General features: G+C 40.2%; 1 protein-coding gene across 1 annotated transcript in view; it reads left to right on the forward strand.

Annotated features, from left to right (window-relative positions):
• The window catches only part of KCNH5 (potassium voltage-gated channel subfamily H member 5), a 154947-nt gene that overhangs the window by 27627 nt on the left and 109179 nt on the right, over nucleotides 1-18141 (forward strand). The window contains exons 5-6 of the mRNA XM_085314991.1: nucleotides 9176-9291; nucleotides 13137-13529. Coding sequence (XP_085171117.1) covers nucleotides 9176-9291; nucleotides 13137-13529 — 509 coding nt within the window. The remainder of the gene's footprint in view (nucleotides 1-9175; nucleotides 9292-13136; nucleotides 13530-18141) is intronic.

Below are 18141 nucleotides of genomic sequence, written 5' to 3' on the forward strand. Positions count from 1 at the left end.
ACACTGTGGTAATAATTTTATTTGTGTCATTACACAATAAACAAAGGCATTTTTATGGCGAGACAATGGCAATTGGGGCACTTTTAATTTTAACAACATTTAAAGCCAGGAGTGCTGTAGATTATATTAAACTGAAGGTTTAAGGATGGAAGAAAGACTATCAGGATTTTTAGGTTGATAGTAGAGTTCACCTACTTATGCAATGGCTTTTTCTTTGTTGTCATTGGTGAAGAAGCGTGGCTTCTAGGGAAACTTGGAAGTTTCCTCTGCGGAGGATTAGTTGTCCTGAGCTTCTTTTGAGTGAAACGTCAGGCTCACCTGCTGCTGTAAGTGGTTGGGAAGTTCTGGTGAATACCAATGGGATGTTGCATTAGGATGCAAAGACTTGCTAATGAGGCCCCTGCATCTCAGGACATTGTGCCATTAACAAATGGGATCAGGAGACTACACAGCGGTATCCCAAAGACTTTTTTTTTTTTTTTTCATTTGACATAGCCAGACTTTGATAATCAAGACTGTCTGAGGCAAAGCTGTGATGCTGCAAATGATAAAATGCTATGGTTATATAACTATATAATGATACAACTCTATCTCGGAGTGTGACAGGGCTATAAAAAGTGTAGCAGTTGCAGAAATATGCACTTATGCTTGCTAATCCTTGCTAAGCCTATAATTCTGRTCTTTTTTATCTTTAATAAGTGCAAGTTATTAACCATATATATCTAGTTGCATATGGGATTTTTTTTTTCCTTGAGAGGATGTCAATCCTGGTGATAATAGAAGAAGTGGGTGGAGGGATTAAAGTCATGAAAATGAGGCTTCTGCCTTTATTTGAAGCACACTGTACCCTGTTGCATTCTTTGCCTTGACAGTAATCCATAATAGTAATTTAACAGGTCACAATTTGGATATCCTTCCCGTGTTTTTTTGCACTTTTCTGTGATTGCACAGCAATACCCAGGAGCAAGGGTCGGCCCTACAGACACCCAGTTGCAGCTGCGTTCTGGTGCTGATTCCCATTGCTCTGGTCCACAGAGATACCCATTGCTCTGGTCCCCACAAATACTTTCAGACATGTAGGAGACCAGCCTGATCTCATGGTTGCAGGGCTGATCTAGTTCAGCTCCATCTCACCTCGATCCAGAGTCCAGGAATGTTCAGTGTTAGGAGAGGCCTGTGAGGGATGTCAAGAGAAGTTGCCAGGACACAGTGCGGACTTCCAGTGGGAACAGTAGATGCCTCAAAGAGCAATGCCAAGACAAAGTCTCTTGTTGTTTGAAGCCACTCGTTTGAGATGGACCCATCTTGCTGGTAGCCAGGAAGAACTTCTGAAGTGGCCTTGCTCCGCTTCTCACAGGACCAATAATCCCCGTGACCATCTGCAGTGGCATGGTGGTGGCAATCTTAGCAGGCACTGCAAGGACTGAAAAAACATGGAGAAGCAGTTGTTTCCTCCTTCCTTCCAAGGAGTGTGTCTGAGAGAAATTTCTGACCACCTGTCCTTGCTTTGCTGCTGTCAGAGACCCCTATGCTGAAGAATAGAGAATTTCAATTTCTGGGGATGTTTAGTTTTTTCTGCAGAAATCAAGTCTATTTCTGAATCAAGAATTGCCTTCCGAAGCTTGAAAGTGTGTGCTCCATCAATAACTCAGAAAACACATTAACAGTCTGTAAATTTCCAGAGGTTTAATGTGTAATAAAAAAGAAATCCTGTTGAAATGAAGTGAATTAATGAGAAAAGATAGAGTGAATTAAAGTTGATTTTTAAAGCAGTAATGCTTTGTAAATGGGTACACTTTCTATGCAGAAAGCTGAATGCTCGTGAGCAATATTTAAAATAATAAGTATGAATATAAAAGAGTTTGAGAGTCTAATCTTCTGTGTATCACAGGCCATTACATTTTACTAAGTTACCCCTATGCTGAACCTGTGAACCTGTTTTAACTAAAGCATTCTTTTCAGGCAAATACCTAGTATTGATTTAGAAGTCTGAAGAGACTGAGGGTCTTCCACATACCTTTGTATTTTTTCCTAATGTTCATTACATTTATGACTTAACAAAAAAACAAAACAAAAAAAAAACCCCTGCCATATTTGAATTAACCTGGCTTCAGCTTCTTGCTGTGTCTTGCTGTGGCACTGTGGCATCATCTTATGCATTTTTTCCACTTTACTAAAAAGTCCCATTAAGGTACTTACAGATATAATCAAATAATTGCTCAACCTTCTTCTGATAAACTTCACTGGGAAATGTTGGGAGGGAGGAAGCAGGTGACCCTGCTTGAGCAGGAGTGGTTGGACTAGATAACTATGTGATCTCCAGAGGGCCCTTCCAACCTCAACCGTTCTGTGATTCCCTTGCTGAGGAGGCAGGAAACTAGTGGCAGCTGCCAAGGCCACTGGTAAGCTGGTTGCGCAAGTCGTTGCCCTGCCTGGCCCCAACGTGATGGAGCTGTGGGTATGGGGAGGTCTCCTGGCTCAGGCCTCTCCAGGGTCCATAATACATTGGCTGTGGCTTACATTGGCTGTGGCTCTGACCATCTATTGAGCTTGGCATGCCACTGGTCCTGTCAAGACGTTTGGCTGTCTTCCTGAATCAAATTTATGCTCTTATAAAATAATGAAATTAACATCGTGGGACGTTTTACATCATTCTATATTGACACCCATTCATTATATTCCTTTCTTTTTTTTTCTTTAATAAACATATTGAAACTCGCATCAGCTTTTCTCTCATTTTGTGTGGCACTGAGATTAGGCTAAACAACCTGTAATTGCTTGCTTGTTTTGTACCCTTTTTGCCTATGGGTACAAAAAGCCGTTAGGATGTCCTCTGGAAGCTCTTTTTAAACTCCATTGTTATTGTAATACATCCAGCCAGGGAAAGCCTTTTCCCTTATGTCTTTAGCTTTCCATATCCATTCTCATAAGTCATAATTTCTCATTCCTATGCTTGTTCCCTTTTCCTCCCAACCCCACTGTTTTGCAGTATATTGCCGTTCCATTTCTSTTTGCTGCCTTTGTTTTTATTCTGAGCCTTTGGCTGGTGTGGTCCTTTCCCTTGACCATTGAATGGCACCATTTTGCTATCTGACAGACTCCTTTTAAAAGATAGATGACTTACATTTAAATTAGTTAGTCTTTTTTCCCCAAAATTTGTGATTATTTTTATATACTTGTGGGAAATAAGCYTCTTGGTTGTCTTGTGTGTGTGTGTGCATATCAAGTTTCATTTTGGATGCAGAAACATGAGATTTAAGATGTGTACTGTAGAGTCACAGCTGTGTCAGAATCAAGCTTAAAAATATATTGTATACCAATGCAGTCTAGTGGTTATGAATCTAAGAATTTTTCATCGATAGATTTCAAAATGGCTTGCAAAATAGGTTATTAGCATTATCTCCATTTTGTGGAGAAGAAATTGGAGCTCAGAGAGGTAGAGTGATATGCCCCAAATTACCTTGTGGTAATCAGGAAATTTATCTTAAAATTATGGATCACATTTACAAAGACTTGTGTTTTTTTTTTAATTGATAAATAGGTTCACCGGATCACAGAGGTAATYGAGCTTTGTTTGTCTATTATTGCTTTTATTCAGGAGTCTTGTGTGTGTGTCTCTCTCCCTCTCTGACGAAGCAACAGCAGGATGATACAGTTTTCTGTAGAGACAATCAGCTCTTTCGGTCGTAATTCACCGCCAGCAAAGAGCAAACTGCCAGCCTCTGTAATGATCTTACTGGCTGAACTTCTATAGGTGGTGTAGGTTTGAAGATGCAACTATTGATGCAAAAGGATAATGCATATTATTAAATCCAATTCTAGACTGCCTAATTCCAAGCATTGCTGCTACTTTGCTTTTGTGTATAAGTTGTGGAGTATGTATTAGCTAAGCATTGTAGTAAGTTAACTGTTTCATGCTCCACTGCAAGGGGAAAAGAGTGACCGTTTTAGTGTGTGGAGGTGTTACACTCCTGCAATCAGGAATCGCCATTAAAATTGCTATAATTACCCTTYGCAGTTGCTTTTTACACAGACCATCATTCTTAACTTAAACATTTTCACTGCAGTCTAAGATCCTGGATAGTTCTCTGATTCACTGATTTAAAAGCCTTCATTATTTCTGTTCCTTTTAAGATCAGACAAACCTTGGCAAAGAGGTTAATTGCTACCCAGTAGAGCCACCGTAATGTTTTATTAGGTGCACTTAGTCAAGTCTATATTTTTCAGAGTGAATGCGCTGTAAACAACATTAACATCTTGCCTTGAGATTTTTAAACTCTTCATAAACTCTGATGTATGAATTTAGCTTTAAACTGATATAATATGTTTCATGAACCTTAAGCTGCCATGTCCGCAGGGAGGGTGCTTGGAGAAGCCTCCTTTGCTGTGCTTTCTTTGGACAGCTTTTACTCTGATCCTTTTCATGCTCYGCCATATATCGCAACAGCATCTTCAACCTAGATGAAATTTTCCTGACTTACAGAAGAAAATAGAAAAGAGCTGTGTTTGCTAGAGATGGATGAGAGTGTTTGTGTAATGAATTGAGCTGTGGAGGGTATTAATGGGAAGAAAAATGGTAGCTAGAAGGGCAGGGAGAGAAGCTCCTATGGCAATGCAAGAATGCAGCAGCAGAGGGTCCCAGACTACAGTGTGAGGTGGTGGRGCAGAGCTGTTGCAAGAGCAGCTGCCTCAAGGTTGTTCCCATCACAGCTGTCCAGCGTAAACCACAGCGACTGATTCAGGGAGAAAGATGTGTGGGCATAACTCTACTCTTGTTAGAATGGCAGCTGATAAAGCCATATGYTATAGTGAGTAATAGGAATCAGGTAAAAGGCAGCTTGGACTTTCTGACTGTGGAAGGACTGTCAGAAGGGCTATGAAGATTAACATATTACTCTTTGCAAGATATCTTACCTGCATATGGGGTCATTAACAAGAAAGCTGGAGATAGAGTCTCTTCCTCRGGTATCGCATCATTTCTGTAGTGGTGTAGGCATCTAAGAGGTGGTTGAGCRTACTTAAACTGTCTACAAAAGCTTTCCCCCTCACCCAAAGGCCAGAAGGCATTCAGGCTCTCTGCCTACTTCAGTTGGCTGGTGTCTACATAGTTTTKAGCGCTGCACTCCCTCAAGTACATGGCTAAGTACAAGCTACCTGACTAAAACSATGGAGCTCAAAGCAAAGCTGCAGCTTGGAAGGAAAATAGTATAGCTGGGCCAAAGCAGAGATGAGTTTACTTCAGAGTGCTCTTATCTTTCATGGGCATGTTGGTCTTGTTCATGTGTCATGGCTTTGCAACTGTATGGAGTTGTTAAATTGGCATGTTTGCGTTCTTGAGTATGTAAAGAAGTTAATTTGAGTAATGGCCAGGAACAGGGAAATACATTGCTAGGATCCTTTTCAATAACAAATATTTAATATGGGTCATGAGAGTGAACATGCGTCATGTGAGTTATTTGAGAGGAAGAGGTGTAAATCTTTTATTATTGTCTATGAATCATAAAGTAATTAAAAGAGAGCCAGGGGAAAAGAATTGTGTGTATCACTCCAAAATTGTCCATTCAAGCTAGTTTACTTCTTGTTGAAATACCAGGGTTGGCTTTTTTTCCAGACAAAAGCAGCTGCTGGTGTGATCTGGTATCATGTTGTCTTTGTTCCTATGTATTTGAGTGCAACTGTGCAAGTTCAGGTTATTATTTTTCAAGTGGAGGCATGGAAGAAAGACACAATCCAACTGAGCTGAAGAGAGCATCAGAAGTGTTGCTTTTTCCTCACAAGTAGTTTTTTCTCCCTCTTACACCTGCTATTTGCCCAACTCCTTTAGTCCTTCCAGACTGAAAATATCTATGGGGACAGGAGGTCACTAATGCATGTGATAAAATTATCATTTTTAAATCTCTGTGTATAGAGGAAGAGAAAGGAAGACATCGTTTGAAGAAGCATTGACAACAGTAGGCAGCTATGCAAATCGTGCCTGGTCTATTTAAGCATACAAATTGGTTTTAAATATAATTCTGATCTTAGGTAGTCTACAACAAGGTCAAGAAACTCAGAAATGTACCCTGTGGAGATTATTTAAGACACRAGGCAGCCTGTATTCATTTTCACCTTCCCACTCATAGCCCAGCACCTCGCTGTTGCTATGTCTTTAATTCTGTTGGGCTGCAAATAGGAAGCAAAAGAACTTGGTGCTTTCTTGCGCTATCACAGACAGATAGATTGGAGTAGGCAGGATAACGCTGGCCTTTGTGCTGGATTAGAACAAGGTCATGTTAGCCTGTTCTGTGCTTCCACCATCCCGTTGGCTTCACGTGGCAGAAATAAATGTAAAAATGTTAAGTCGCTAATGAGGCTGGAAATGTTTTTGGAAAAGGGGAAAAGGTTGGTCTCTAGCCTAACCGAAAGCCTTGGTCTTGGTGCAGAAAAGGCACAATGAAATGATTTGCCCCATGAGAAGAAGGGATCAGACCAGATAAGCAGAGTGGTAACTGAGAATGTTAAAATGTATGGTCTCTTTCTTTCATACCATGTTGGTGATCTTACCAAGATGGAAAAGATGTATTTGAATAAGTATTAGTTCTTTTATTTTTACAGAAAAAGAGTCACTGTTTGGAACATGTCTTGTGTGTGCTGTTCCAATGCCTTGTGGTATCTCCTCAACTTCCTCAGGCTGTATTTTTTTTGTGGTGAATGCAGAATACATTTTTCTTACCTACGAAGCTATTAAGGGATCTCTCACCAGTTTTGCTTTTACAAGGGGAGAAGCATTTTTAAAACCCGCATTTTTGTGAGTGCAGTCCTTTGTCCTGCAAAGCRCTGTGGGAAAGAGTTGCTAGAGGCCATCTCCTGCCATTGCCAGACCGCATCTTTTGTCCCAGTCTTCACCCAATCAGTGTACAGATCAGTGACCGAAACTTCAGAAAATAAAAGTAAACCTTGACTYGCTAGCTCCTGCCACCAGAAAAGTCCGTGTAGGTGGCAGAGTTGAGGTCTGGCAAAGGAGCGCATTCTGGATTAATCCAGAAATTTGCCCATAATTTGGGTTTTGCTGGTGACCTTCCCGTTCCTGTCATACCAGCGCGGTGGGAAAGAGTTACARACTTGGGGGCTGTCCCAAACCCATCCCCCTGGACCACAAGGAAGGCTGTACGTGTGTGCGTGTGCATGTGTGTGTGTGTGTGCACGCATGTGCCTCGTGCCCAGGCGGTGCTGCTGGGGCATCACTCCAACGGCGCTCTGTCTCGGGTTCCTGCAGCGTGATCRCCGTGCGCCAAAGAGGTCGGCCTGATGCTCTGTGGCCTCCAACAACTGTGAGAAATGTCTGGGCTGAGCTGTCGTGACGCCGTTGCCGCGCTCGCTTGCTCTTTGAAATCACTGCTTAAGAAAAATAAAGCAAGAACTTCTCATTTCTTACTTTTCAACTAGTTCTTACTGCTCCCTCCCTGCCAGAGTGTTGTAAGGCGATTAGGAGAAGGAAAGCCACAAGATCTTTTTTACAAGAAACAAATAGTTCATGCTTGGGTCACTGTAGTTTTGTTTGACATTGTTTAATACAGATAGTACATATACCTAGTTTGAATAACCCTGCGAGCGTGTCAGAAATTCACGTTTAAATTTTGATTGAAAAGTGAATGAAAAATTTTACTTTTCATCTTTTCACTGTGCATTTTTGAGATAGCGATATTTAAGTAGTCAGGCACGAATGACTTGTGCTGTGCTGCTAACGTATTATGATATTCAGATCTGTTCTGATTGCTGAATGATGGACAGTGCATTTATATTTGTATGAATGTGATATCTAGGTAGTAAATTGCAAAGCCAAGTGATAAATGATTTTTTTCTTGCAGGTTTATTGTGTTGTCTGCTCTCTGCCCTTTATCTTTCTCAGGGCMTCCCCTAACTTTCCATGTCTCTGACTCATACCAGACAGCAAGCATTTAAAAATAAAACAAGCTAACATAGAAATATTGTGTTTCTTTTCTCAAATCTGAGATTTCCCCCAATTTTCACTGGCTCAGCATTTAAGTTAGGTAAGAGTAAAACCTGCACCTGACCTTCTTTCCTGCCTAAAACATGTTTTTTTATACATATTTACATACATATATATATGTGTGTGTGTGTGTGTATATTTATATATATATGAGTTGCCTAAACTGAATGTTGAGCAGGTGGAATTTGTGGGAAATACCACAATGCAAAAAAGCTCACATTGAAACAAGGATTAAAGTCATAAAACAAAACACACTTTAGTGCTCATGGGAAGGTGTTTCCTTCGTGCAGGTGTGTGAATTTTTAATTTGCTGGTTAACCCAGAGGTACCATGCYGCTTAAAACCGCAGCCTTTTCTTTGATACCACTGATCTAATACCTCATCCATTGACGTATATTCGCCAGCTGTCACACATGGGCATTTTTCCAATAGAAATGATTTAATGACAAGTTTCCTGATTTGCGCTGCTGTCGGTAATAAAGGGTGTTTGTTCCTTTCTRCATGTTGAAGAAAAATTCCCTGGGGGTTGCCCCGTGTGTGGGTTTCAAGCTACTGTTAAGGCAGCCATTTATCATTAGTTTAATGACTAAATACATTTCTTAACGCCTTTTAAAAACTCATGTTTAATCTGTCTTTAAAGCCTTAGGATTTTTTCTAGTCTGAAGCATTGTTGTGCATACAACTCTGATTATTGTTAAGATTTTGGCTGATTATTTTTTTTTAATGATTTTTAATTTTGTTCCTGAAATTCTCGTTGAAGCAAAAAACAGTAAGGAATTAAGCATCGGACTTCTGTGGCCCTGAAACAGCTGCGGTCGTTCTGTCGCTTGGCAGGTTGTTACTTCTGCAGGATTTGCAGACTTGGAATTGAGTGGGAACCTTTCCATTAACTTCAGTAGTTTAGGATTAGATTTCAGGGATCCCTCTAACTGTGCCTCCAAAATGCAGAAGAAAGATCAAGCCAGAGCATTTTGATTCTGCCCAGATTTACGTGTAGTTGCCTTGAAGTAGTGGTATTTTTCCTCTTTTGCAAGGTCTTTAAGCCCGGAGCCTATAGCTGTTTTTTGCAGCAATTGAGAGAGAAACCACTCAAGTCTGAGACTTAATAGCAGTGAACATGAAGGAGATCTACTCGGAATGAATGAGGTACAGGTACTTCTGACCCGATTTTCGTGTTTCTTGCAGGTTGGACGAAGTTTGCTCGGTTGACGCGAGCCTTGACGAACAGCCGCAGCGTTCTGCAGCAGCTAACGCCGATGAACAAAGCCGAGGTGGTGCACAAACACTCCCGGTTAGCTGAAGTAAGTGGGAAGGACACCAGCCTGACAGGAAGAGATAGGGGGAAAACCCACTCCCATTCATAAATAGTATTTTTGCAGGGAARTATTTTCCCAACTGCTATTTTCAATGTGTCCTCTGCTCATCCTGAGGAAGCACTGTGTGCCAAGCCTACGTTTTTCAGATAGACCATGTACTTCTACTTGTAAAAATGGTCTGTGTAGGTCATTTTTACTTACATGGCCCTACTTCTGTTTGTTGCCATTGCTTAATTTGGGGTGCGCGGTTTGCTCATCTTTGTGGTGTCACAGCTGCACAGAAGAGCACCATGCCTGGTGGATGGTCATCTACTCATTTAGTTGTCTCACTAARAGAGATGGGCTGTTTGAGAAACCAGGTGCCCTTCTCTGGAAGTTTGCCTGTCTGGATCTCCAGGGTTGCACATGCACGCTGACCACATATACACTTAATTCTCGACTTTCTCGCAGAAGTCATTCCTGCAGTATTTTGCTCATCTTTTTTTTTATTTTTTCTTTTTCCTTTAAAAATGATGAAATGAACTCTTTGGCAGGTTGCAGACATCACCTTAATAGTACAGATGTTGCAACAAGTGAATGCCTTCAGGTTAACTATCAAATGGAGGTATTGCTTTCATCTTCATGTCCGTTAGTAATGAAACTGTCAAAATATTTGGGCTAGTAAAAAAGACAGTCCTAGCCACTTGGTGCCGGAGGGCTTGTCCTGAGTTTGATGCTCAGAGCTGGTGGCAGCTTTAAATGTTTTTTGTTCCCCTTCTGAGTTTAGTGCACATCTATAGTAAGGATTCTGCTTAAAATCAGATCAGAATTGAGGCCTACAGTTTTCAGGAGTTGGCAATGTGACGTTTTCCATGAATTATCCCATAGCAGTGCAGGAGTAGCTTGAATGACTGCTGAATTACTCTCACTTACTGCTTTTCTGACTCATGACATTACAGTGTTCTGCAAATCCAGTTATATCCACTTATACATATGTATATATCTGTTTAATCAAGAGAAGGGAAGACTGAGAAGTTATGGTAATGCTATTCAAATACGTCTAAAGTTCCTGCAAAGAAGGTGGGAGTAAAATGTTCACCACGTCCACTCAAGCAAGAGAAAAAGTCACGGCAAGAAGATTTAGGTTAGGCAAAGGGAAAGTCCCTGGTCAGGGAGGAGGTGACACCCTGGAATGGATTRCTTGAGGAGTGTGGGGTTTTTTCCCGTATAACGTGTTACGGGCTGCTTACACAAAGCACCGTCAGCAGTATAGATGTGGTTGCTGCTGCCAGGTTGAGGTCCATCATTGCCTGCCTGGCCCATTTTTCTTGCCTTTGTGTCTGAGGAGGAATGTTATCCGGTAGCTTATCCATGGAAGAGCATTCTGCCTGCTGTTACCAGCCATCTTTGTTAGTTGTATACAAGAATAATTCAGAGGGTCTGTGATGAATACAGCTGACTAATAAGGTATTATGTATTCTTTAGTAGTTTAAAATTAAAAATTTATGCAGCATGGAAGAAATAATCATTATAGTTCAGTGGTCTCCACAGCCACTTGCCACCCACACACCATGTCAAACTCAGCATGATATTATGTTAATAATAATAATTATGCCTTTACAGTATCATGGGAGCCCCTAAACACTCCTCCATCAGAGGCATAGGGAGCTATCAAGCATGTTTACATTGCATTCTGCTTTAGCTCTAAGAAACTTACTGCACTAACAAGAGTAAGACTACTTCCAGCTCCTGCCCCAGCTAGGAGGCAGGGAACAAAGAGGCCCGAGGAAGCCAAGGAAAGGAGTACCAGTCCTGATTTATTAGACAATAAAGTGCAGAGCTACATTGTCCACAGATGATTCCACAGAAAGGAGRGAACTGGAGATAGCCACCAGATTAGGAGTCATAAGCACAGGCCAAAAATTGTGTGTTACATATTGGGGAGAATTTTGGCATTGAAAGATGTTTCATGGATTTGCACAAAGGAGGCTGTTGTGAAAAAGTGCTTATGTTGGGCATTGCTTTTACTCCACGGAGGAGCCCTGGGGCAGCATGACAGTTCAGAGTGCCGCAGTGGCAGCTGAACATTGCTAGTTGGGTTGTTGTAGGAAAGTCGCTTGTAAGGCTTGTCCTGGTCAGCTGGGGAAGGACATCAGGAAGTTGGTATCTTTAACGGTCTCCTGTGGACCTTGGTATCTTTAGCTGTCACTCCTAGAGGATGATGTCTTTAGGGGTCTCTTGCTGCTCAGTGTGCACTGCCAGAGGGCRAGAGCTCAAAGTGTGGTTTTATGGTACACCAAAGCTGGTCTAACTCAAGGCTGCTGTTAAATGGAGCAGACATGGTCTCCTGGACGTCTCTGCTGCACACTCTCCCTGCTTTTCCCCTGTACTGAGTTTAGTGATTTTCTGGTCACAGAATGAATTTATTCAACTCAGCTGATTCTGTGGAAAACAAATAGCTCTGATGTAATGATGGGTTAGTTTTCCATCAAAGCAATGAGCTTAATTGATTTTTTGTACAGATCATTATTGCTAACTCTGACTTGAAGCAGGATGGGAACAGGTAGGCACAAGTAGATTTGCATCCCCTTAGGTTACAGCCTGACACTGGGCCTGATAAGGCGTAATGGGAAACCAAATCCTCCTAACACGGAGTGAAAGACTTGTACTGTCTGATCTCAGTAATTGTTTTTCTTTTTACCTTAAAAATAAGAATGAAAAGAATTAATAGAAAATTTGTATTGTGATATTTCGATTCATGTTGATCTGTTCATTCAGAGCCCTTTACTCCTTTTCATTGAGCAAACACTATGCATTTGATCATTTTTACCCATCTGAGGTTGCTGTTTGCAGTCTTAACTGTCCCTGCAAATATGGTGCATTAGCTCCAGTATAGGACAGGTGAAGCGCTGAAATGAATTTCAGAGTCACTGGAAATATTTATTTTATCCTATATGCACTCCAGAGCCAAAAATCTGAAATGTGTTTTTATTTCCAAAATACACAAAAATCAGTTGTCAGCTGAATATATTACCACATTGTGTGTTCCTTTGTGCTTTTGTTTCTTGCACTGGACTGAGATAAGAGGCAATTAGATTAGCTAAGAAGAATGTCTTTAGTGAATTTGGCTTGATTCCTTTACAGTGTTTCCATTTCCAAATTTTACAAAAATCCTCATGCAGCAGATTATAGGAATATGCAGCTTTTTTTAAAAAAAAGTTAATTATAAGAAATAAAAAAACAGCTCATTGATGATATTGAACTGTAAGAGCAACAACTTTTTGAAGAAAATAGGAAGGAAGCATAATATTGTCAGGGGGTTAGGGTAGAAGCTGTGCATGTAATACTTCATTTTATAAGGCTGAAGCCTAGTTTACCTTTGATAGGGTATTTTTCTGGCTAAGCAGTGGTTTCAAAACAGAGGACAGGCACAAAGGATTAGTTTTGTAACACTTGCCGGTATGAATGAATGCTCATGCTTGTAACTGCAGGGCATGACCTGGCACAGCAGTACCCACAGCCTGGTGCTCGGCAGGGCGCTACCCTTTGACTCTCTGCCCTTCCTTCAGTGCACCTGCAAAAGACCTCGCCTTATGTAAGATTACTGCTGTATGCTGGGCTGTTCCCAGTTGTTGAGCGTTAGTTGCCTCCACCCATCCTTATCAGACTTTTGCACTGATGAACTCACAAGATTAATAAATAAAATAATTCAGAAACTGCGGGTTGACTTGGAATATCCAATGTATAATGGATACATTCCCTTCTTTGTACTGTTTCCTACAGAAACCCATTAGGCCCAATTAGAACGTGTTTATTGAAAAGAATAACATTTGTTCTTCTCTCTCTTATAGGTCCTCCAGCTGGGATCTGATATTCTTCCTCAGTACAAGCAAGAAGCTCCAAAGACTCCACCACACATTATACTACATTATTGTGCTTTTAAGACCACTTGGGACTGGGTCATCCTAATTCTAACCTTCTACACAGCAATTATGGTTCCATATAATGTCTCCTTCAAGACAAAACAGAACAACATTGCCTGGCTTGTGTTGGACAGTGTTGTAGACGTTATTTTTCTAGTTGACATTGTTTTGAACTTTCATACGACCTTTGTTGGCCCTGGTGGAGAGGTTATATCCGACCCCAAACTCATAAGGATGAACTACCTGAAAACGTGGTTTGTGATCGACCTTCTGTCCTGTTTACCTTACGACATCATCAATGCCTTTGAGAATGTGGATGAGGTGAGCGGTTTTTGGCGTTTCTGACGTGGAATGCGCTGGGTTGTCTTAATTTGAGTTGATTTAGRATCATGGTCGTTTGACAGCCGCAGCAGGTAATTGAAGCTCTGTGCGGGTGTGGGAGGATGGCGTTAAGCTGTTGGGCTGTATCCAAGAGGTTTTCCGATGTCAGAGGAGGAACAGGCTGTTGTCATTTCAGTACCCCTGTATGCACGTGCAGAGGTATACGTTGATTTTTAAAATCACTTTGTTGATGATCCAAAAGAGTGTTCTCAGGTTTGCTTCCAAGTGAGCTGGACCGGTGGGGATGTCTCCCCTCCACAGCCTCCCTTTCAGGCTCACACCAGTCATCGCCTTTAAGCTCTCCTAAATCCACTCCAGGGCAGACTGGTACGGGTTTGCGTAAGGGGTCAAAACTCTGACTCAGCTCCAGCTGAAGCCAGAGGCAATTTTCCCACTGACTTGTATGGAGGTGGAGAATGCCTGTGAATGAGCGTTTTTMAAATCCTATCCTAGGATTACATTTTGAACTATGCTGGAATTTTATTTTTCTCATGATCTGTTTTTATAAACATTTTTTTTTATAAGCAGTTCTTGAGTTACTRCTAGAATTTTAGGAAACGTTTGAGGAGAGAAAAGGTACAAATCTTAAAGGGATACTGAATTAAAGCTTTTTAACTGCTAAACATATAAACGTTTAAGAAATCAAGCTTGCAGCCTAAGATAATACGGAAAACAAGTAATAACTATGACAAATAATGCATGCACAAGTCAGTGTAGACAAAATTCATTATTAAAATGCAACTATAATGGCATTAGAACTCATTTTAATTTTCCTCCAGAGCCTTTTATCTTTAGGACCCTAAACAGATGAAAAAATAAAATCTCTGTTCATTTTTTAACATTTTAACAGTTGTCTCTTAGAACATTGTGGATTTTTTTTTTTAATTCTTAAAAGACGTTCTACAGTTATGCATCCTCACTTTGTAAAATCTATATGCTTATTTTTTAATACAGATTTTGCTACAGATTTTGTAGAGCTCTTTTTAGATGCCATCCCTGTCTCTGTGCTGAGTACCATCTTTTGACATCGTTCCATTTTATTTATAGCAAATATGACAGAAGTGATAATACTTGCAGCTTAAATTCAAGATCATATGAGGGCTGCCCGTCTGGAATTGGGTTGTACAGTGAGGCTGTGTAAGGAGGTGATATTATCAAGGTTGTAAATATAATACAGATTTTTAAGTTACTGGTTTCAGAGTAAGAGGAACCTGTTTTTTATAGAAATGCAGTGTTATCTTCAGATTTTCATGCTTTAGTATGTAAAACAAACAAAATATTTCCAATTCCAAGTAGTRCAGATTTAAACAGAGTTTAAACTCTTTCTCTAAAATATGCATAGGAAGCAAACCGTCCGCAGTATTTATGACAGTAAAGAAATCATTGGAGTAGCACGTTGCAGTTGAGGCATATTTAAAGTGGCAAACTTGACCCAAAATGTAATTACAATAAAAATTATCATGAGCTACAGTGTTATGATTGACCTTCAAACAAATGAAATATAAACTCCTTTGTAATAAGAGAASCAATAGTAGCACTTTTCTCTCATAATATTGTGTGTTATGGCCCTGGAACCTCTGGCTGACACCAGAGTATAACTGCCTAATATTCTTGATTTCAAAGTCCCTTTTACTCCAGCTTTCTCTAGCACTGAAAAAAATTGAAGTGTTTTTGCAAACGGGTATGTAAACAGACGATCTTTCATCCTTACATCTAAATTTTTCCTTTTTCTGTTTCTAGGAGAGTCTTTTGTGGTGGTCTGTCTTCATTTATGATATTTAAGTCATTGAAGCTGCTCTGTGTGTTCTAGGTGGTTGTAGTTATTAATGTTCTTTGTCTTCATTTGGTGTTTAGCATTTTTTGAACTGATACTTCTGTTACGGTATATAACCATTCGGCTCACTAGCAGCAGTTTGCTCAAACGCTATTCAGAGGCTAAGTAAACTGATAAGCTTAATTTGAAAGATTTTTGAGAAATATTCCTATCATTTTAAAGGAGAGTGTTTCTCATTGGAAGGTGAGCATTTCCTCCTTAAGGCAAGCAGAAGAGAGAAAAATGTTTCTAGCTTTTGATTCTGGCTGTTCATAGCTCTTCTTCTTGGCCATGAGGGTTAGGTAAAAGAGTATGTCTTTAGTATTAAAGTTAGTGTTTGTGGCATTTCAGAAAAAATTACTAGAAAATCAGAGGTTAATGATAAAGTCTTCAGAGAGAAGTTGTGGTGCCTTTTGAGATTCTTGGTGTGGTGGTGAAGAATGGACCCAAATCTCAGTGAATTGCCCTAAAAGCTAGCTAAGTGAAAGATGACTTTCCAAATTTGCTCCTCTCATRTATCTTACCTCCAATCCCTCCTTTTTTTCATGTAAGGCATCAAATGTASTTTGTTAGTTGTTAAGGGACTGGGTGGGTAGGAGGAAACCGTTGCAGGCAGCCTCTTTTCCTCTTTGTGGGTAGATTTCCCGTGGACGAGGAAGGATACGCTCTGGCTCTCTAGGTTTGCGTGACTGGTTCTCAGTTCACAGTGCACATGGATCTGGCTTGGACCCAGACATAGTAAAATRTAACTTGCTAGCCCAGTATCAGCTACTTCAGAATAGCTGTTTGGTAGCCAGCTTGCCATACCTATATATAGACACACACCCGTGTATATGGAGATTTATGCCACATATGTGATATAGGTGCTTGTAGGTTCTCACCCAGAGACTGAGTCATTGTGGAACATGCCTCATGCACTTGAGTGCTATTTTATAAAGCCAGAATTAAGGAAAGATACTAAAAGATTAAACAAAGGAACCGGAAATACAAATATGTAAGATTTTTTCACTGAGTTGAAGTTCTTCAAATACGGTCAGTGTTGACCAAACTAGGGTCATCTCCATCGTGAGCAATGCTAGCAAGGCTGGAGCTTTGTGAAATTCCCACCTGAGGCAAACACGACTGCAAAACAAAGTTATTTTGTTGTTGAATGRAGGTAGAGCCTCAGTAGAATGATATTATGAGAAGCGTTATGACACAAATTCAGAACAGGATGAGGATTAAGATGATTTGATGCAGAATTAGAATTGCAGGTRTACATGCATAGAGGTACAGAACCAGGCAGTTAAAATGTGCTCCRAGGGATTTGTGTGATATGAGAAGGATGGGGACAGGTAAGATAACAAGAGCAAGGTATCTTGCACAGCTTAGAGTGATCTAGGTGGATGTGATGGATGAGGAATTAAGTGACTAAGTGTTGAGAGAGTAGGAAAACAAGGCAAAATAGGTTTGAGAAAAATGAGCTAAGAAAGAGGAAGGTAGAATACTTGGTGGGATACAGACTGTATTAAAGAAAATCGGTGGGATGATACAGGCCCAGAAGTCAGAAAAATACATGGCATTTTTTTCTAATTGGGAAACATTACATATAATGAAATTCATGCTGCTTAAACCAAAGCCATGCAGTGAATTCTTCAAGTATAGGTATGTAGGAATGGACACTGTAAAAAACTAAGGAACCAAGTAATTTTACAGGTATTRGACCGGAATGGAGAAGTACGTGCTCAGAATCTCTAAAACCTGGCTGTAGCTTTTTGTTAAAATAAACAGATAAAGTTGCCTGAGACTTTAAATCTAGTACAGAAGCACATTGTCTTTCTGTCTCCCCCACCCTCAACTTTTAAGTTAAAAAAAGTAAAAAAAAGTTTTTTTTTTTTTTTTTTTTTTTTTTTTTTAATGAGTAATATATGAGGATACAATTTTTGGAGCCAAAAATTTTGATCATGTAAAGTTCCTGTGGTTATTAACCTAGTTAAAATCCTATAGCAACTGGAAGTTTGTTTTTCTCTTGGAGGTTCTTGTCACTTGAAGCATTTCTAGATTTTTTATTATTATTATTTTTCTCCTGAGTWTTTAAATATTTGTAACAATTTTTTCCATTGGTGTATGCATGGTGATTTRTATTTCTAAAATTGTTGTCCCTCACTTCTGAAGATAGAGAACTATCTTAGCTTGAGGCACAGTCTTTATATGTGTCCTGTCCATTAGAGAAAGGTAAATATCTGAAAGCTATCAGTCTGGGCTACCAGAAAGCTCGTATCCATGGATTCCCTGGAAGGGACAATATTTATCAGTCAGGCTGTTCTGGTGTTGTCAGCAGATGGGTTTGCAGTGTGCCCTAGGGTGCTGGTCCCTTGCTTGCACAAACCATACAGCCAAACCATGCTACAGCTCCCTTCTGGACCAAATGCATGGATTTACTTCCCAGGGAAACCAGGATATTGCGCAGGGAGGTTATTATGTGCTTGCTTGTCTTCCCTGCATGGAGCAGGCAATGGGGAGAGTACCTTGGAGCTGGTAGGACCTCATACTCCGGTATTAGCTCCTGGATAGTGCAATGCCAAGGGCAGCATAAGCGCTTTTGTGAATTAGTACAGAGAACAGGACAGAAGGGCTGCTGGCTGAATGGAAGATGCTTCCTCAAGTTAAGTGTTAAATACAGCTGAAATTCCCTCAGAGTATTTTTTGCTATGTGGAAAAAAAAAAAAAAAAAAAAAAAAAAAAAAAAAAAAAAAAAAA

This window comes from Rhea americana, unplaced genomic scaffold (genome assembly GCF_003343005.1).
Source record: "Rhea americana isolate MKP2758 unplaced genomic scaffold, rheAme1 scaffold_42, whole genome shotgun sequence".
Classification (NCBI taxonomy): domain Eukaryota; kingdom Metazoa; phylum Chordata; class Aves; order Rheiformes; family Rheidae; genus Rhea; species Rhea americana.